This window comes from Pyrus communis, chromosome 9 (genome assembly GCF_041283825.1).
Source record: "Pyrus communis isolate YQ-2024b chromosome 9, ASM4128382v1, whole genome shotgun sequence".
NCBI classification, from domain to species: Eukaryota; Viridiplantae; Streptophyta; class Magnoliopsida; order Rosales; family Rosaceae; genus Pyrus; species Pyrus communis.
Genome location: NC_142573.1, coordinates 28,687,818 through 28,706,486, shown reverse-complemented (window position 1 = coordinate 28,706,486; position 18,669 = coordinate 28,687,818). Strand labels below are relative to the sequence as shown.

Genomic DNA, 18,669 nt, shown 5'->3' with positions numbered 1-18,669 from the left:
ATCAGTTAGATTGCTCCATTGGATTGTACACAAGACATTCGGAGGGAAATTCATAATTATTATTTTTTCTTTGAAAAGGGAGACGATTAGTGTCAAACTACAGTTATCCAACCCTTTGAAACTGGAGGACACTAGTTGGGAATTGCACTTTACCCATGGTCATGATTAAGCAAATTCATAATTTACAAAGTATCGAACTTAGAACCTCTCCTTTTTTTTTTTCTACAGCAAGTTGTTCGCACTTTCCACTAAGCCACTTGTCGTAGTTGGAAATTCATAATTCTTTACAATTAGTTCGCTTTCTTTGAGATTTACAAGGCCAAGTGAAACTCGGAGACAGATTATAATTACAAGAAATTGTTCCTTTCCAATAAATCTAATCCAAGGATGGATAACTATATACTTATAAGAATAATATTATTGAGGAGCAGTAGTGTTGTGGTGAGTTAGTTTGAGTGCTTCTTGTCGGATGCATGCTAGGTTTAATTTGATCTCCTTACAAAGTCTACCCTCAACAAGGCGAACGGGCAGCCACATCTTTGGCTTTACATCAACCATGTAGGAGAGACTTGTGTGCACTTGCACTTGCTGCTGCTGCTGTAATTGCATCATTAATTTTCCTAATTAGGGCCGGCATTGACGGGCTTGAGCGCTCCTGTATATTATATATAATATATGTATATGTGTATCTATAGATAGTGAGTTAAGTTGGTACCTGCGGGTGTGGGTGTTGCTGTTGGAGAGACCATTTTCCTTGAAAGATTTCGAAGTCGCCTTCAACCATGTTAAATCGGATATCACGCTTGTAACCGAAATTATTAGGAAGGGTCTCAAGTGGAGTCTCGTAACAATCTACGATCCCTTTAGCATTGAATTTCAGCCCCAACGCCAACTTCTGCTCCCCAATCTGTTACTAATTAATTCATTCATTCATTCAGATAACATATTTAATTTGATCTCCTTAACTGTAAAGCACCAGATTCTCATGCCCTGCTATTAGACAAATGAGAGAGAGAGAGAGAGAGAGAGAGAGAGAGAGACCTGCAAAAGCCGAGCATAGCCGTCCGTCTTATCGAGCACTCGGCAGACGGCGAGTCCCGGAATGAAGTCGGCCAATCTCTCGTAATCAGTCAATAGATTCCAGACCGTGTTGAGTGGGGCTTCTATCCCAATTTCCAACCGGATCCTCCGACAGTTGTTTCCCGTCTTCTCTATCTCTATTTCTATATCTATATCAAGATCAATATCTTCGCCTATGGCTACCGATTCTGTAGCATCGTCATCACCATCATCCTGGGACAAGATGGACGAATCGACCTTGTTTGAAGATGAGCACTGCACCTGCACATGAGGACTGCTACTGAATTGAGAGACGGCGGTGAAAAGGTTTGGATTTCTAAAAATAGAAAAAGAAAAATCACTCGCTGTCGCTGCAAGGTTAGGGCTTTTTTGTGGTACCAGCAGCAATGCTTTTGGAGTTGTTGCAGTTGCATTTGCAGCAGTGGGACAAGGGATATGGAGCAGAGTTGTGTAACTACTAGGACTTGGAGCTTGCATTTTCATTCATTCACTATCACTCACTCACACAAATGAAGCCTTATTCTTATCTCAATCATCAGTATCTTCTCTATTTCTCTTATTTTATTGTTTGTCCTCTTTCTACGTGTAGTTGCAAATAGGGGATGTAAGTTGGAGAGGAGTATTTATCAAATATAGCCAAAAATTAATCTTAATTTTAAAAATGTCATTTTTTATAAAAACTTTCAAATATATCTAAAATTTTACTTAAATAGACACAAATACCCTCAAATATAATAATTAAATAAATTAAATGTTTTTTAGCTATTGTCGCCTCAAGCTCTAATCCAACTTCACCTTTGCTTCTACACTCCAACACCACAACCCTATCTCCTTCGACCCCCACATCACCGACATTGAGCGTCGCCGTGGTTACTACAAGTGGGAGCAACAGAATTTCAATCATGCCTTCAACGTCTTTTTTCTTACTAATATCATTTTGAGCTTTAAATATAAAAATAGTTTCTAAAGTTAATCCACATGTCGTTATATGATTGTATTTGTGAGACCCACATAGCGCCACATCATCACACTAACAAAGCAATTGACAGATTTTTCACGAAAAAAGTAAAATGATCACGATGGACAAATTCAAGGAAATAGTAAAATGATTCACGATAGACAAATTCAAGAACACTACTAGTGATTATCATTAATTGTTAAGGACCAGATTAAGGAGTTATGTTAATGTCACGAATCATTTTGGCTAAAAAGTCTTTAATTTATTTTATTATTAAATTTGAGGGTATTTGTGTCTATTTAGATGAAATTTTAGATATATTTGAAAGATTTTATAAAAAGTGACATTTTTGAAATTAAGGGTTAATTTTTGGCTATATTTGATAAATACTCGTTTGTTGAGAGTTGGTTCTCTTAGTTATCGGCAATGTTTGAAATATCTTGAATATTTTGATATTTTCACGGGAATATCCAAAAATTCAGGGAATGATATATAGAAAGGAGGTGAAGTGTACATTTCACCCCATATCCCCAATATTTCTGGAAATCAGTCAATTTCCTCGATATTTTATGCATCCTTGCAGAAATTTTGGCAAAAAATGTACAGACTAGTGGTCAAGTTTTCCTCTTCATTTCTTTTCACGTTTTCTTTTATTATTTGTCCTCTTTCTACTTGCATAGTAGCATATAGGGGATGTAAGTTGGAGAGCCAGTTCTCTTAGTTATCGGGTGATCAATTTTTCATACCTACCTTTAGATTTGACTAGCAATGGTGTCAGCGCAATAATATGGGTTTAAAAACTGTACATACCTCATAATTTGTTCAAGTTGGATGCTTAGAATATCAAAAGCGACATCGTTTTTTCATAAGACATTGGAAAAATCACATCAGAACCTGTAATGAAACAACATTTGAATCAGATGGCATGAAACCATGAAGAACAGAAATTGTAAAAAAGAAGTTGAACATAATAACCCTTTAGAAAAATCTATTAACCAAGAATGGAAAATCATTTAGAATAGAAATGACTAAGGAAGAAATGTGGAAACAAATTAGTAACATAAGTTGTATAGCATTTGGATGAACTATAAGTTGAAATTATACAGCAGGAATTAATCTCTATTATTTCACGAGTATAAGATATATACATCCAGTCCTAATTACACAAGGAAACATAAAAGGACACAATATGTAACCTTCCTAAAAGAAAACCCATATAATATCTACATAATCTTTACATACCCTTTATAACTCACGCTAACACTCCCTTTCAAGTTGGTGCATAGATATCACACATGCCCAACTTGATGAGTGAGTCATTAAACGTTCTACTACATATTGCATGAGTAAGGACATCTGCAAGTTGCTCCTCGGAAGTGACAAACGGAAGAGATACAATTTTTCTTTCGAGTTTTTCCTTAATAAAATGTCTGTCAACCTCCACGTTCTTCGTCCTATCATGTTGTACTAGATTGTCCACTATATCCCTTGCAGACTTGTTATCACAATATAATTTCATAGTATCCTTTGGTTTGAACCCAAGTCCCCAAATAAGCTTACACAATCAAAGAATCTCACAAATTCCTTGCACCATACCTCTGTACTCGGCTTCAGCTGATGATTGTGAGACCACTTTCTGTTTCTTACTACGCCACGTAACTAAATTACCTCCAACAAAAGTAAAGTATCCAGATGTCGATCGCCTATCAGTTACATCACTAGCCCAATCTGCATCAGTAAAACCTTCAATTCTCAGATGTCCGTGTCTCCCATATATTCCTTTTCCCAGTGCGGACTTCAAATATGCTAAAATATGCATGACTGCAGCCATATGGTCTGCACTTGGTGAGTGCATAAACTGACTCACAACACTTACAGCATAGGCAATGTGAGGATGAGTATGAGCCAAATAAATCAATCTTCCTACAAGTCTTTGATATCTGCCTTTATCAACTGGTACCTGATTCGGATATATGCCCAGATGATGTTTCTCAACAATAGGAGTGTCTACCGGTTTACACCCTAGCATACCAGTTTTCTTCAATGATAAGTCACACTTTGCATGCATTTATATCCTCCTTATTTGGCGTCTTTGTGATTGTTTTGGATTAAACTAGTTGCATTTTACATTGTTTGGTGTTAGTGTGCAGCCAAGTGTGTAATAAGATCAATTGGAAGGCTAATGAAGGAATGTGGTGCAATTCGGCCATATTGGGTGAATCTAAACAAGGCAAAAAGATTGAAGTCAGATTGGGTGGTTCCAACACCAAAACATGCATTCACATGCATGTTCAAACACCTTGCCGAGCACTACTCACATGCATTTCCAGCTCCCTTTGCATTTCCAACTCATTCATGTCCATCCCGTGCACTTCCACACCCATTCCCATTAACTAAAACATTCAGCCATATTTCCACCAACAAACACAATCATGTCATGCAAATCCCATGTGGTTCCAAGTCAGATTATGCATTTCTAAACACCAAAACATGCATTCACATGCATGCTCACATCCATTCCGTGCATTCCATTATCTTTCTCATGTTTCATCTTTGCAGAAATCCACATGCTTGCACATCTCCCTTTTGTTATTCACCCATTATTCCAGAAATTCACTCATTCCTTGTTCATGCCGTGTGCTTTATTCCCCTTTCCAGATTTGTACAAACAATTTCTGGTGATCCAATTCACCTTTGCAGGTTCCACTCACTTGTTGCAGCAAGGGCACATGCTTCTTTGAATACATTAACACATACTTGCAGATCTTGTCCATGCCATGCGTCCACTACCTCAGAAACCCATCATTCTAGCTGACTTATGCACTGCCATCTGAATTAAACATATTCCAGATCCAATCTGAATGTTGGAGACACATTCCTTTCTATAAAACAAGTCTCACTTCACCAAAAGGGGGTTCCGCAAGTTTTCTTCTTCAACCAGTCCATTACACACCCATAACCTCTCCCATTTCACTCCATTCTCTGTCCATTTTCTGTCCCAAGGGCAGAAACCATTCAACCAAGCCATTCTACCTTCATCCGCACCACATTTGGAGAAGCAACACCAAGGAACTCTTCAAGGACTTCAACATCAGTTTTGCTTCAAGGGTTTCTCCTTCTTAATCTTATGTTCACTCATGTTATTCATTTTTATGTTAAACCTTTGTAAACATGAAGTGTAACTAATCTTCCTCTAGGGATTCGATGTAACCTTGCAAAGTTTGCCATGTAATTAAGTTAGAATGCTCAGTTTGTCCATCTATTTCTTGTTTCATTTTCTGTTTTAATGGTGACTTAGTGTGTTGATTTTAATGTTTGATCATCATTTGAATTAATCACAAAGTTGTGTAGCCAAGATTAGAACACACATCATGCATAATCTTGGTAGATATGTGAATGAATGAAGGGAGTGTTTAGCACACATCCTGCCGAGTTATTCCCTTTGGTTTTATGAAAGTTTCTTGTACATTACCTAATCTTGATTATGAACCAAAGTTGCACATCACAATTAGGTTCATGATTAGAGACATTTGATCAAATCCACACATCATATGGTTGATCATATCCAAGTGAAACAAACTCAAGAAATAGGTAGATGAATGAGTACAAACTAACTTGACAAACATGGACTTAGTTGAGCAATGGTGAAACCGAATCCCTAGCTTCATTTCCATTGATACTATCCCATTACATTAGTTGTTGATTCATTTATTTGTGTTTACTTCATTTTCTCATGCTTTCAAGTTACAACAACAAATCTGTCTATTTAGACTAGTTTGATTCATTTCCAAATCTGCCTAGTTTGTTTAGTTTGATTCATTTCTTAGAGTTCTTGCAAAACAAGTAATTACATAGGTCCAATTAGTCCCTGTGGATTCGACACCCTTGCTTATGCCATTATACTAAATATATTCTAGCATTAGGAAGGAAATATACATCAACAAAAATGGCGCCGTTGCTGGGGACTGATTTCAGTCCCTTGTAATTGCTTGTTTGCTTGTTTGCTATTTTGATTAGTGTCAAGGTTCATAACTTGTCAAATTGATAACTGGAAGTTGATTTAAGTTGCATACATTTCATGTGTGGAAAAGAATCCCTTAGCCATTCCATTATCCATTGGTTTACATCAATTTGCTTTACAATCTGCTTTCGTTATAATCTGTCCATTTAATTGCATTTCGTCCAAATACAATTTCTCCCCATATTTTGTTAAGTTTTAGGCTTAGAATCTGTCTTATCTTGTGTTTTGAAGCATTTTGAGTCAAGCTCAAACCTAATTTTCGTCCAAAATTGAGTTTAGTGTCAAAACTGCCCAGTTTGTGTTTTTAGGCAGTTTTGAGAGTTTTTAGCTTGTTTTGAGTCTTGTGAATCTGTTTTGAGTCCCTTGAGTCCTTTCAAACGTTTTTAAGTTTATTTTTGTTCATTTCATTGTTGTTTGCTAGTTGATTTTCATTCACACTTGTGTATTTTATTTCAAGTAGTATATGTCAAATAGACTTGTTGAGTTAGGCCAAAGAATTGAACGGTTAAAGGGCCACACTGTGGACAACTTTGTGCCATCAAGTTCATCCCTAATCCGTGAGGAAGAGGAAAGGACTTCACCTAGTTCAACAAGTAAAGGATCTGAGCAATTTGATTGGGAAAGAGAGGAAGAGATGGCGGGCAACCAAGATGAACTTAGAGCTTTGGAAGACTTTGCTCAACCAATCATACCAAATTCACCTTCATGCATCTTGCTGCCCACAGAAGCTAGAAACTATGATCTCAAATCTTCACATTTTCATATGTTTCCCTCATTTTATGGCTTACCTAATGAAGACCCTTTAGCTCATATTAAAGAATTTTACAATGTTGTGAGTGGTTTACCTTTGCAGGGAGTGAGTGAAGCGAATTTGAGGATGAGAGTGTTTCCTTACACCTTGAAAGATAAGGCCAAGAGTTGGTTGATGACTCTAACACCAGGTTCCCTCACCACATGGGATGCCGTGGCTAAGAAGTTCTTGGAGAAGTTCATTTCCACTCAAAAGACAGCCACATTAAGGGGACAAATCTTCAACTTCAAACAAGATGATGGAGAACCTTTCAATGAGTGTTGGGAGCGTTTTAAAGGCCTCTTGATACAATGTCCACACTATGGGTTACCTTTTCACTTACAAATGCAAATTTTCTATGATGGACTAACCCAAACTTGTCAATCAACTGTTGATAATGCAGCAGGTGGAGCATTGAAGAAAAAGAATGCTCAAGAGTCATATCACATTTATGAGATGTTGGGGTCTAATGCTCAACACAAAGATTTAAGGGGTAAGAAAGTTGGAGTCTATGAAACAAGTTCTAATCATGAGCTTTTGTTGCAGGTAGCTAACCTAGAAAGGAAGCTTGAATCCGCGCTCAACATGGTGCCAAAAGCAAATGAAGTGTGTGCCATTTGCAACTTACCAAACCACCCTACTCATCAATGTCCATCTAGGGAAGCTTACCCCGAGTATGTTCAAGAACAAGTGAACCTCATGAATTCTTACAACCAAAGGCCAAGGAATGATATGTATTCCAATACATATAACCCGAGTTGGAGAGATCATCCCAACCTTTCATGGAAGAACAATAATCAATTCCAAAATTTCCAACCAAAACCTGCCACTAGCCTTGAGGACACGGTTAAATTGTTAGCCCAAAACACCTTGCAATTCCAACATTCCACCAATAGCACACTCCAACAACATTCAGCCGCCCTAACCAAAATGGAGACACAATTGGGCAGATTGCAGATGCCTTGAACCAAAGAGAGGTTGGGAAGTTTCCAAGCCAACCCGTGATACTCCAAAGGAACCAAGAGCAAGCCAAAGCAATCACTACACTTAGAAGTGGTAAGGTTATTGATAATAGAGTTGGCAATGAAGTTACTAATGAATATGATCATGTGAATGCAGGTGTTACTCAAGGAGACAATGAGAAACCAAATGAGGAACCAAGCCATGCTACTTCCTCACTTGAAGCACCAAATCTTCACAAGGCCGAGAAACCATACACTCCACCAATACCATTCCCTGGAAGACTTGCCAAGAGCAAGCAGGATAAGTCATTCAAAGAAATTTTTGATATACTAAGCAAAGTGAATGTTAACTTACCTTTGCTTGATGCCATTAGGAACATTCCGGCATATGGGAAGTTCTTCAAGGAGTTAAACAGCTACAAAATGAAGTATGGACCACATGAGAAGGTAGTGGTGTCTGAGAATGTGAGTGCAGTTTTGCAAAGAAAACTTCCACCAAAGCTCAAGGATCCAGGCAGTTTCTCTATCAACATCACCATAGGGGACAGGAAAGTAGAGAAGGCAATGCTTGATTTGGGTGCTAGCATCAACTTAATGCCTTATTCAGTGTACCTTCAACTAGGTTTGGGAGATTTGAAAGCCACCACTATTTCATTACAACTTGCAGACAGATCAGTTAAATATCCAAGAGGTATAGTAGAAGATATCCTAGTTCAAGTTGATAAACTAATATTGCCTGCAGATTTTGTAGTGTTGGACATGGAAGAAGCTCCTATACATGATCGTGAGTTGCCTATATTGCTTGGGAAACCCTTCATGGCCACGGCCAAGACCATCATTGATGTGCAAAATGGACTCCTCACTATGACAGTGTTAGGAGAGACAGTTCAATTCAAAGTGTTTGAATCTCTTGCTCATCCTTCTTCATCTCTTGATTCTTATGCCATTGATGTGCTTGATTCACTTGTATTCTCTAAGTTCTTGCAGGCACAATCGAATGAACCCTTACAAACTATTTTGAGTCAATCTCAAGATGAGTTTGATGAAGAAGATGCACTCATGGAAGAAGTAGCTGCCTTGGAAGCATTGGCATTGTATCCTTTGAATGTTTCACCTATTGTAGAGCCTTTAGAATCATCAATGTCACATTTAACTCCTTCCACTGTTAAGGCACCAAAACTTGAACTTAAGCCACTCCCACCACATCTAAAATATGCATATCTAGCTGAATTTGAAACTCTTCCAATTATCATAGCTTCTGATCTCACCCAATTGAAGAAGATAAACTAATTAGGGTGTTAAAAGAGTTCAAATCAGTTTTTGGTTGGTCTATTGCAGATATCAAGGGAATAAGCCCTACCATGTGCATGCATAGGATTATCTTGGAGGAAGGGGCAAAGTCAACCCGTGAGCCACAAAGAAGACTTAACCCACACATGAAGGAAGTTGTTAGGAATGAGGTGTTGAAATTGTTAGATGTGGGGATCATATATCCCATCTCTGATAGCAAATGGGTGAGTGCCATTCAAGTGGTGCCTAAGAAGGTGGGAATCACAGTGATGAAGAATGAAAACAATGAGCTTGTGCCCACAAAGCCCACGGCCAGTTGGCGTGTTTGCACCGATTACAGGAAGTTGAATTCTAGCACTAGAAAAGATTACTTTCCTATGCCTTTCATAGATCAAATGCTTGAGAGATTGGCAGGTTACTCACATTATTGTTTTCTGGATGGATACTCAGGTTACAATCAAATTGCAATCGCTCCGGAGGATCAAGAGAAAACAACCTTTACTTGCCCCTTTGGCACATTTGCATACCGGAGAATGCCTTTTGGACTTTGCAATGCTCCAGCAACATTCCAAAGATGCATGTTGGCCATCTTTTCTGACATGGTAGAAAGGTTCATTGAGGTATTTATGGATGATTTCTCAGTGTTTGGTTCCTCTTTTGATGAATGTCTTAACCATCTCTCCTTAGTACTTCAAAGATGTCAGGAAACAAATTTGGTTCTCAATTGGGAAAAGTGCCAATTTATGGTAAAACAAGGAATTGTGTTGGGACATGTAATCTCTAGCAAAGGAATGGAGGTAGACAAAGCCAAAATTGACGTCATCACCAATATGGTAGCCCCCACCACTGTGAAGGGAGTAAGAAGTTTTTTGGGCCATGCGGGTTTTTATCGTCGTTTCATTAAGAACTTTTCAATGATCACTCGTCCATTATGCAATCTGTTAGCTAAAGATGTTGTATTTCATTTTGATAAGGCTTGTATGGATGCATTCAATACTTTGAAAAATGAACTAACCTCGGCCCCTATTATTATGGCACCAGATTGGTCGTTACCTTTTGAATTAATGTGTGATGCCTCTGACTATGCTGTTGGTGCAGTTTTAGGGCAAAGGGTGAACAAGCTTCCACATGTGATATACTATGCAAGCCAGACTCTGCATGATGCTCAACTTAACTATTCCACAACTGAAAAGGAGTTGCTTGCTGTTGTTTTTGCCTTAGAAAAGTTTAGGTCATATCTTGTGGGATCTAAAGTTATTGTGTTTTCTGATCATGCAGCCATTAGGTATTTGATGACAAAGAAGGATGCTAAACCACGCTTGATTAGATGGATACTCTTACTACAAGAGTTTGACTTGGAAATTCGAGATAAGAAGGGCAGTGATAATGTTGTGGCTGACCATTTGTCCAGGCTTAATGAAAACCATGGAGTTGGAAAACCTTTGCCCCTAAATGAATCATTTCCAGATGAACAACTCCTTGTTGTTCAAGAACAAGAACCATGGTATGCGGATTTTGTTAATTATCTTGCTTGTGGTATAATGAGAAATGACCTCTCTTTTCAGGAAAGAAAGAAGTTCCTTGCCATGGTAAAGCACTACGTTTGGGACGAACCATATTTGTTTAAATATTGCCCTGATCAAATCATTAGGAGATGTGTCCCAGAGAGTGAGCAACAAAGCATCCTAACATTTAGCCACACATTGGCATGTGGAGGCCATTTTGGTGCCAAAAAGACATCGCTAAAGGTTTTACAATCTGATTTCTTTTGGCCTACTTTATTCAAAGATGCTTTTGATTTTTGTTCTAAGTGTGATAGGTGCCAGAAAATGGGGAACATTAGCCGAAGAAATGAGATGCCATTGAACAACATTTTGGTGGTGGAACTCTTTGATGTTTGGGGAATCGATTTCATGGGACCATTTCCATCCTCTTTTGGCTACTTATACATATTAGTGGCAGTGGATTACGTATCCAAATGGGTTGAAGCCATTGCTACAAGAACTAATGATCATAAGGTTGTGTTGAATTTTCTTAAAGATGTGATTTTTTGTAGGTTTGGAACCCCAAGAGCTATTATTAGTGATGGTGGCAGCCATTTCTGCAACAAACCTTTTGAATCCTTGATGAAGAAGTACAACATCAACCACAAAGTGGCAACCCCGTACCATCCTCAAACCTCAGGACAAGTGGAGATTAGCAATAGGGAGATCAAGAACATTTTGATGAAGACTGTGAGCCCTACAAGGAAGGATTGGTCATTGAGGTTAAATGATGCACTATGGGCATATAGAACAGCATACAAGACCCCCATTGGCATGAGTCCTTATCGCCTTGTGTTTGGGAAAGCTTGTCATTTGCCAATGGAGCTTGAACACCGTGCATATTGGGCCATCAAGAAGTTCAACTTTGATTACAAGGATGCTGGAGTAGCAAGGAAGCTCCAACTTAATGAGTTGGAAGAGCTTAGAAATGAGGCATATGAGAATGCCAAAATCTACAAGGAACGGACTAAGCTCTATCATGACAAGGCCATCCTAAGGAAGGAGTTTCACCAAGGTATGAAAGTACTTTTGTTTGACTCACGTTTGAGACTTTTTCCAGGAAAATTGAAGTCTAGGTGGGTGAGACCATTTAAAGTGCTGCAAACATTTCCCCACGGAGCTGTGGAGATAGAGAACATGAAGAATGGCACCTCTTTTAAAGTCAACTGGCAGCGATTGAAACCATATTTGGATAAAGTGGATGAAGAGCAAGTGTATCAAGTCGTGGATGTTCTTGAATTTTCAACACCATAAACAAGCTACCATGTCTTGCCTAGACATTAAATACAGCGCTGGCTAGGAGGCAACCTAGTGTGGTTTGTGTTCTTTCTTTATGTTGTGTTTATTTTGTTACCATTCCATTTTCTTTGCCTACTTGCATTGCATACAATTTTAAACATCGAGGGCAATGTTTAGATTAGGTTTGGGGGTGGTTTGGAAGTTTTGTTTTGTGTTTGTGCCTATTTGAGGTGTTAGTTTTGGTTAAGAATGTTTGTGCATGCTAATACGAATGTATATGAGGACTATGTTTGAAAACAAACGATTGGGTTGCTATGGAAAAGAGTTGCATCTTGTTGTCATTTATAAGGCTATAACTTCTGAAATTATGATGATAGAGGTACCATACTCAAATGCTGGAAGAAGAATAGTGGAGACTGCCCTAGTGAGTTATTTTGAGCCTAATTGCTTCTTTGAGAGGGTTTAAAGTGTTTCTACTCCTATCTGTTTCTTTCAATTTCACTTTAAATGATCTCATTACTTCTATTTTGATTGAATACTAAGAATTACTCTCTTTGTAGATACCATGTGTTTAGTATCATTCATGAATGAAACCAATGAGACGATGTTAGGCTATGCATGTTTTAACTACTAAAAGGCTTAAATCCCATCCCTTTGTGTGCTCCATTCGCCCTTGTTGCAGCCAAACACTTTAGCCCAATTCTTTCATCACCCACACCATACTCTACCCATTCTAGCCCATTACAAGCCATACCTTATAGTTTGGGGAATACCAAGGTGATGAAGACTAAAGGTAAATTGAGCTTAGAACAAGATTGTGGCATGTACCGAGGGCACCTATGTTGAAGATGCTTCTAAAAAAAAAAAAAAAAAAAAAAAAAAAAAAAGGGTTATAAAAAAAAAAGAAGAGAATTAAAATGGATACAAGTTCCAAATCTCCTCATTATAAGACATAGGGCCTGGATGCCAAAAACAAAGAAGAAAGAAAACAAATGTAAGTGAAGAGCATGATCCTCAAGAACACTTTGGTATGCCCCAAGCTCTAGTATTTCATATCACTTCTCTCGTAACCTATACCCTAAGCCTTGCATAACAACCCTGAGAAAGACCTAACTGATCATTGAGGATGTATTCATGGGTGATGGTAAGTGTGTGTATTTCTATATTCTTAGCATTTGATTCATTTCATGAGATCTACTCAGAAACTGTGCTTCCATTTCAGATTTCATATGTGAGAATTTTGATTCCCTTTACATAGTTTCACTCATATATGTTGTTGAGAGACTAAACCTTAAGATCTGAGTGAAAAATTTGAGTGAAATCTGTGAGGAGTAGAGTTGAGGCGAATTCTATCTTAAACATTTGGGTATGGTGACTTTGAAGTTGTAAGATATGGAGAAATATCTTTATACGTTACAATTGATACGATTCTTTGAAGTGGCAATCTTTTGAGTTGAATGAATGACAAAATCTTCATTGGTTCTTATTAGTTTGTTTAAAGCATGTATTAACCAAGTTGTTTGCAGATTTTGTAAATGTTTGTGGGTGTCATCACTGTAAACCCTCAGGAGACACAACTCCTCCAACTAGGGACACCTAGGGGTTCAAAGGCTTGTTGCACATGCTCAGTGCAATCGTTTGGCCAGCGAAAGTGGTTTAGTTAGATGTTTGTGTTTTGTGTGTTTTAGTTTTAAGTTTGCTCGAGGACTAGCAAAAACCAGGTTTGGAGGTATTTGATAAGTCACACTTTGCATGCATTTATATCCTCCTTATTTGGCGTCTTTGTGATTGTTTTGGATTAAACTAGTTGCATTTTACATTGTTTGGTGTTAATGTGCAGCCAAGTGTGTAATAAGATCAATTGGAAGGCTAATGAAGGAATGTGGTGCAATTCGGCCATATTGGGTGAATCTAAACAAGGCAAAAAGATTGAAGTCAGATTGGGTGGTTCCAACACCAAAACATGCATTCACATGCATGTTCAAACACCTTGCCGAGCACTACTCACATGCATTTCCAGCTCCCTTTGCATTTCCAACTCATTCATGTCCATCCCGTGCACTTCCACACCCATTCCCATTAACTAAAACATTCATCCATATTTCCACCAACAAACACAATCATGTCATGCAAATCCCATGTGGTTCCAAGTCAGATTATGCATTTCTAAACACCAAAACATGCATTCACATGCATGCTCACATCCATTCCGTGCATTCCATTATCTTTCTCATGTTTCATCTTTGCAGAAATCCACATGCTTGCACATCTCCCTTTTGTTATTCACCCATTATTCCAGAAATTCACTCATTCCTTGTTCATGCCGTGTGCTTTATTCCCCTTTCCAGATTTGTACAAACAATTTCTGGTGATCCAATTCACCTTTGCAGGTTCCACTCACTTGTTGCAGCAAGGGCACATGCTTCTTTGAATACATTAACACATACTTGCAGATGTTGTCCATGCCATGCGTCCACTACCTCAGAAACCCATCATTCTAGCTGACTTATGCACTGCCATCTGAATTAAACATATTCCAGATCCAATCTGAATGTTGGAGACACATTCCTTTCTATAAAACAAGTCTCACTTCACCAAGAGGGGGTTCCGCAAGTTTTCTTTTTCAACCAGTCCATTACACACCCATAACCTCTCCCATTTCACTCCATTCTCTGTCCATTTTCTGTCCCAAGGGCAGAAACCATTCAACCAAGCCATTCTACCTTCATCTGCACCACATTTGGAGAAGCAACACCAAGGAACTCTTCAAGGACTTCAACATCAGTTTTGCTTCAAGGGTTTCTCCTTCTTAATCTTATGTTCACTCATGTTATTCATTTTTATGTTAAACCTTTGTAAACATGAAGTGTAACTAATCTTCCTCTAGGGATTCGATGTAACCTTGCAAAGTTTGCCATGTAATTAAGTTAGAATGCTCAGTTTGTCCATCTATTTCTTGTTTCATTTTCTGTTTTAATGGTGACTTAGTGTGTTGATTTTAATGTTTGATCATCATTTGAATTAATCACAAAGTTGTGTAGCCAAGATTAGAACACACATCATGCATAATCTTGGTAGATATGTGAATGAATGAAGGGAGTGTTTAGCACACATCCTGCCAAGTTATTCCCTTTGGTTTTATGAAAGTTTCTTGTACATTACATAATCTTGATTATGAACCAAAGTTGCACATCACAATTAGGTTCATGATTAGAGACATTTGATCAAATCCACACATCATATGGTTGATCATATCCAAGTGAAACAAACTCAAGAAATAGGTAGATGAATGAGTACAAACTAACTTGACAAACATGGACTTAGTTGAGCAATGGTGAAACCGAATCCCTAGCTTCATTTCCATTGATACTATCCCATTACATTAGTTGTTGATTCATTTATTTGTGTTTACTTCATTTTCTCATGCTTTCAAGTTACAACAACAAATCTGTCTATTTAGACTAGTTTGATTCATTTCCAAATCTGCCTAGTTTGTTTAGTTTGATTCATTTCTTAGAGTTCTTGCAAAACAAGTAATTACATAGGTCCAATTAGTCCCTGTGGATTCGACACCCTTGCTTATGCCATTATACTAAATATATTCTAGCATTAGGAAGGAAATATACATCAACATTCAACAAATCCAACACATATTTACGCTGAGACAAGAAAATACCTCTGGATGAACAGGCAACTTTAACTCCTAGAAAATATTTTAAGTCTCCCAAGTTCTTCATTTCGAATTTTGCCACAAGGTTTATCTGCAACCTTAATATTTCATCAAAATCATCCCCTGTAATAATCATATAATCTATATAGATAATCAACGCATTTACTTTATTCAATTTACCCTTCACAAACAGCGTATGGTCGGAATGACTCTGACAATATCCATTCTTCTTCATGGCTTAAGTGAACCTGTCAAACCATGCACGAGGCGACTGCTTAAGTCCATAAAGTGACTTACGCAATTGACAAACCCCTGTCTTCCTACCTGCATCATATCCAGGAGGAAAAATTATACATACTTCTTCCTCCAAACTTCCATGAAGGAAAGCATTCTTCACATCAAATTGTTTTAGTGGCCAATCCATGTTTGCAGCTAAAGAAATAAGAACACATACCATATTCATCTTGTCTACTGGAGAGAAAGTCTCCTAATAGTCTACACTATACGTTTGAGTATACTCTTTTGTTACCAACCTTGCTTTGTATCTGTCTATGGATCCGTCAGCTTTATATTTAATTGTAAACACCCAGCGGCATCCAATAGGCTTCTTCCCGTTAGGTAGTTCCACTACTTCCCAGGTTTTATTTTTATGTAGAGCCATCATTTCCTCATCCATTGCTTTCACCCACTTTGGATCTTTCAAAGCTTTCTCCACTTAAGTTGGAACTTTAATGGACTCTATGTTATTTACCAGAGCCTTGCGTTCAGGTGCAAGGTTCTTGCAGGATACGTAGTTGGCAATTGGATACTTCACTTTCCCTTCCAGAGAAAACATGTCAGGAGGCACACCTCGATTTTGTCTTAGTGGCAACTTATATGCACTTACAATATTATTTGGATTAGTTGTATAAACATCTATTGTACTCACCTCAGGTATATTCAGAGAATATGCATTGGACGATACTGTGGAACTAGAGAGAGGGGATAATACGCTACTAAACTCAGCACTGGGTTCGGCAAGAGCTTGCAGAACCTGATTATTCTCCTCGGCAGCACTGTCTTGCTGAACTTGCTCACTATTCTCGGCAATCATAACATGCTGCCCATCCTTGCTATACACGGCACTAAGTGCTGTTATGATGTTCACCCTTCATCCGGCATCACTAGTCTCGGGTTTACCACCCATATCTCCTCCTAAATCACAATCCAACCAACCAAGATCACCCACATTCTCACTCTCCCCCTAGTGATCTAAAGTGGACCGGGTAGGAGCATAAAAATATTCGGATTCTGAAAATGTAACATCCATAGTCATATACATATGGCGGGTTCCAAGATGATAACATTTATATCCCTATTGTTGAGGGGAAAAACCAACAAAGACACACCGAAGTGCACAGGGATCAAGCTTACTACGATGAATTTTTTGGATATGAACATACGCCACACAACCAAACACACGAGGGGTGAGAGTATTTATGGACACCACGGGGGCATGTTTACTGAGCACCTAAAGTGGTGTTTGAAATCCCACAACCCTTGATGGCATACGGTTTATGATATAGCCAGCATAAATGACAGCTTCAAGCCACAACCACTGAGGAACGGAGGCACATATGATCGATGCACGAGCAATTTCTAAGATATGACGATTTTTCCTCTCAGCAACCCCATTTTGTTGTGGAGTGTGAGAGCAGGTCGTTTCGTGGAGAATCCCATGAGCACAAAGAAATTGAGACAACTTAAAATTAATATATTCACCTCCATTATCAAAGCAGAGAACTTTAATAATAGAGGAATATTGTGTCTGATTCATCTGAGAGAAAGACTGAAATACCATAGTAACATCACTCTTATTTTTAATCACATATAACCAGGTCATACGGGTGCAATCATCAACAAATGTAACAAACCATTTAACTCTAGAAGCCATACTTACAGGGGAGGGACCCCAAACATCAGAATGCACGAGATCAAACGGAAACAAACTTTTATTCATACTTAGAGGAAACGAAACATGATGGCTTTTAGCAAGAATAAATACTTCATAATGTAAGTCTGATTCATTTATTCCATGAAATAAAGGAGGCAACATACGCCTTAAATAACCAAAAGAGGTATGGCCTAAATGGCGATGCAACATCCATACATCTTTTAAATTACTAGCAGTGAACGTCTGAACCACAGCAGCTCTTTCCAGAATGACATCATCCACATAATAGAACCCCTCTTTCTTAGTGCCACGCCCAATTATCTCCTTGGTCTGAATATCCCGAAGCAGACAAAAAAATGGATACATTAATACAACACAATCCAATTGTTCTGTAACTTGCAGTATATATAATAAGTGATGAGACAATGACGGAACAAATAAGCAATGATGCAAAGAGAGAAATGGTGTAAGACACACGGTGCCTGCTGCAGTAACAGAAGCAGTAGTACCATTAGCAGTCTCCACACATGTTCTACAGGGCGTTGTCATATACTGAAACAAATTCTTATCATATAGCATATGATCTGTTACACCAAAGTCTAGAATCCAACCTGTATGATGAGCAGTGTCGAAGGCTAAGAGAACACGTCCTACAATACATGTATTTGAAGATGGTTCACCAAGAGTAATACGAGTCAATAAAGATTGGCTCGGTTCATCAAATTGCACCTCGGCTTCTTTATTTTTGCTCAATGTGGCAGCAGCTAAGGATGCTCGTCCACCACTAGAGCTATTGTTCCCACGTTCTTTTGCACGCAACTGTTTCTTCATCTCCGGAAACCACTCGGGTACTCCATGCTTCGTAAAGCATGTATCTTAGGTATATCGGGTTTGACCGAAGAAGGTACACTTCAAATTATCTTTGTTTTCCCGGGTGAATGGATGGGAATTCAAAGATAGGTTTGACAAACCATATGAAGGAAAACTAGTAGGAGGCCGTGACACCATAGTTGCTACAGGTCCCCCTCCTTGGTTGCCAACATGACTACCACCCATCATAGTGGTGTGACGTTGTGCTTCATGCCTTACCATAGAGAACACCTCCTCAACGGACGGTAGAGGTTGGGTTTGTAAGATATCACTACGAAAAACATCATCCAGACCTACCAGGAAGGCATACAC

At 38.5% G+C, this 18,669-nt stretch overlaps 1 protein-coding gene and 1 non-coding gene across 5 annotated transcripts; both read right to left on the bottom strand.

Moving 5' to 3' along the window:
* Positions 1-242: 242 nt before the first annotated feature.
* LOC137738688 (Polyketide cyclase / dehydrase and lipid transport protein) lies at positions 243-1,645 on the bottom strand. 4 transcript variants are annotated; one of them, XM_088699732.1, is made up of 4 exons: positions 1,459-1,626; positions 1,042-1,354; positions 716-907; positions 243-597 (listed from the first exon to the last, which is right to left on the bottom strand). In XM_088699732.1, the coding sequence occupies exons 1-4, from the start codon at positions 1,491-1,493 to the stop codon at positions 418-420; spliced, it is 720 nt and encodes a 239-aa protein (XP_088555858.1). In that variant the 5' UTR covers positions 1,494-1,626; the 3' UTR covers positions 243-417. The 4 variants fall into 4 exon arrangements, with proteins under 4 accessions (XP_088555858.1, XP_088555857.1, XP_068334265.2 ...); XM_088699731.1 differs by having other exon boundaries at positions 243-594; positions 1,042-1,645; XM_068478164.2 differs by having other exon boundaries at positions 1,042-1,641.
* A 5,422-nt stretch (positions 1,646-7,067) lies between these two features.
* On the bottom strand, positions 7,068-7,178 carry LOC148694547 (small nucleolar RNA R71). Its single transcript, XR_015967095.1, has one exon. It is a non-coding gene; the product is annotated as a small nucleolar RNA R71 (small nucleolar RNA).
* Between the last annotated feature and the right edge of the window lie 11,491 nt (positions 7,179-18,669).

What these genes read in the sequence shown, in the direction of transcription:
- LOC137738688 (XM_068478164.2), bottom strand. Translation starts at nt 1,563, where the DNA reads ATGAAAATGCAAGCTCCAAGTCCTAGTAGTTACACAACTCTGCTCCAT. An exon ending in GCTATGCTCGGCTTTTGCAG is followed by an intron (nt 908 to 1,041) that starts GTCTCTCTCTCT and finishes AATTAGTAACAG; the next exon opens with ATTGGGGAGCAGAAGTTGGC. An exon ending in AGCAACACCCACACCCGCAG is followed by an intron (nt 598 to 715) that starts GTACCAACTTAA and finishes ATGCAATTACAG; the next exon opens with CAGCAGCAGCAAGTGCAAGT.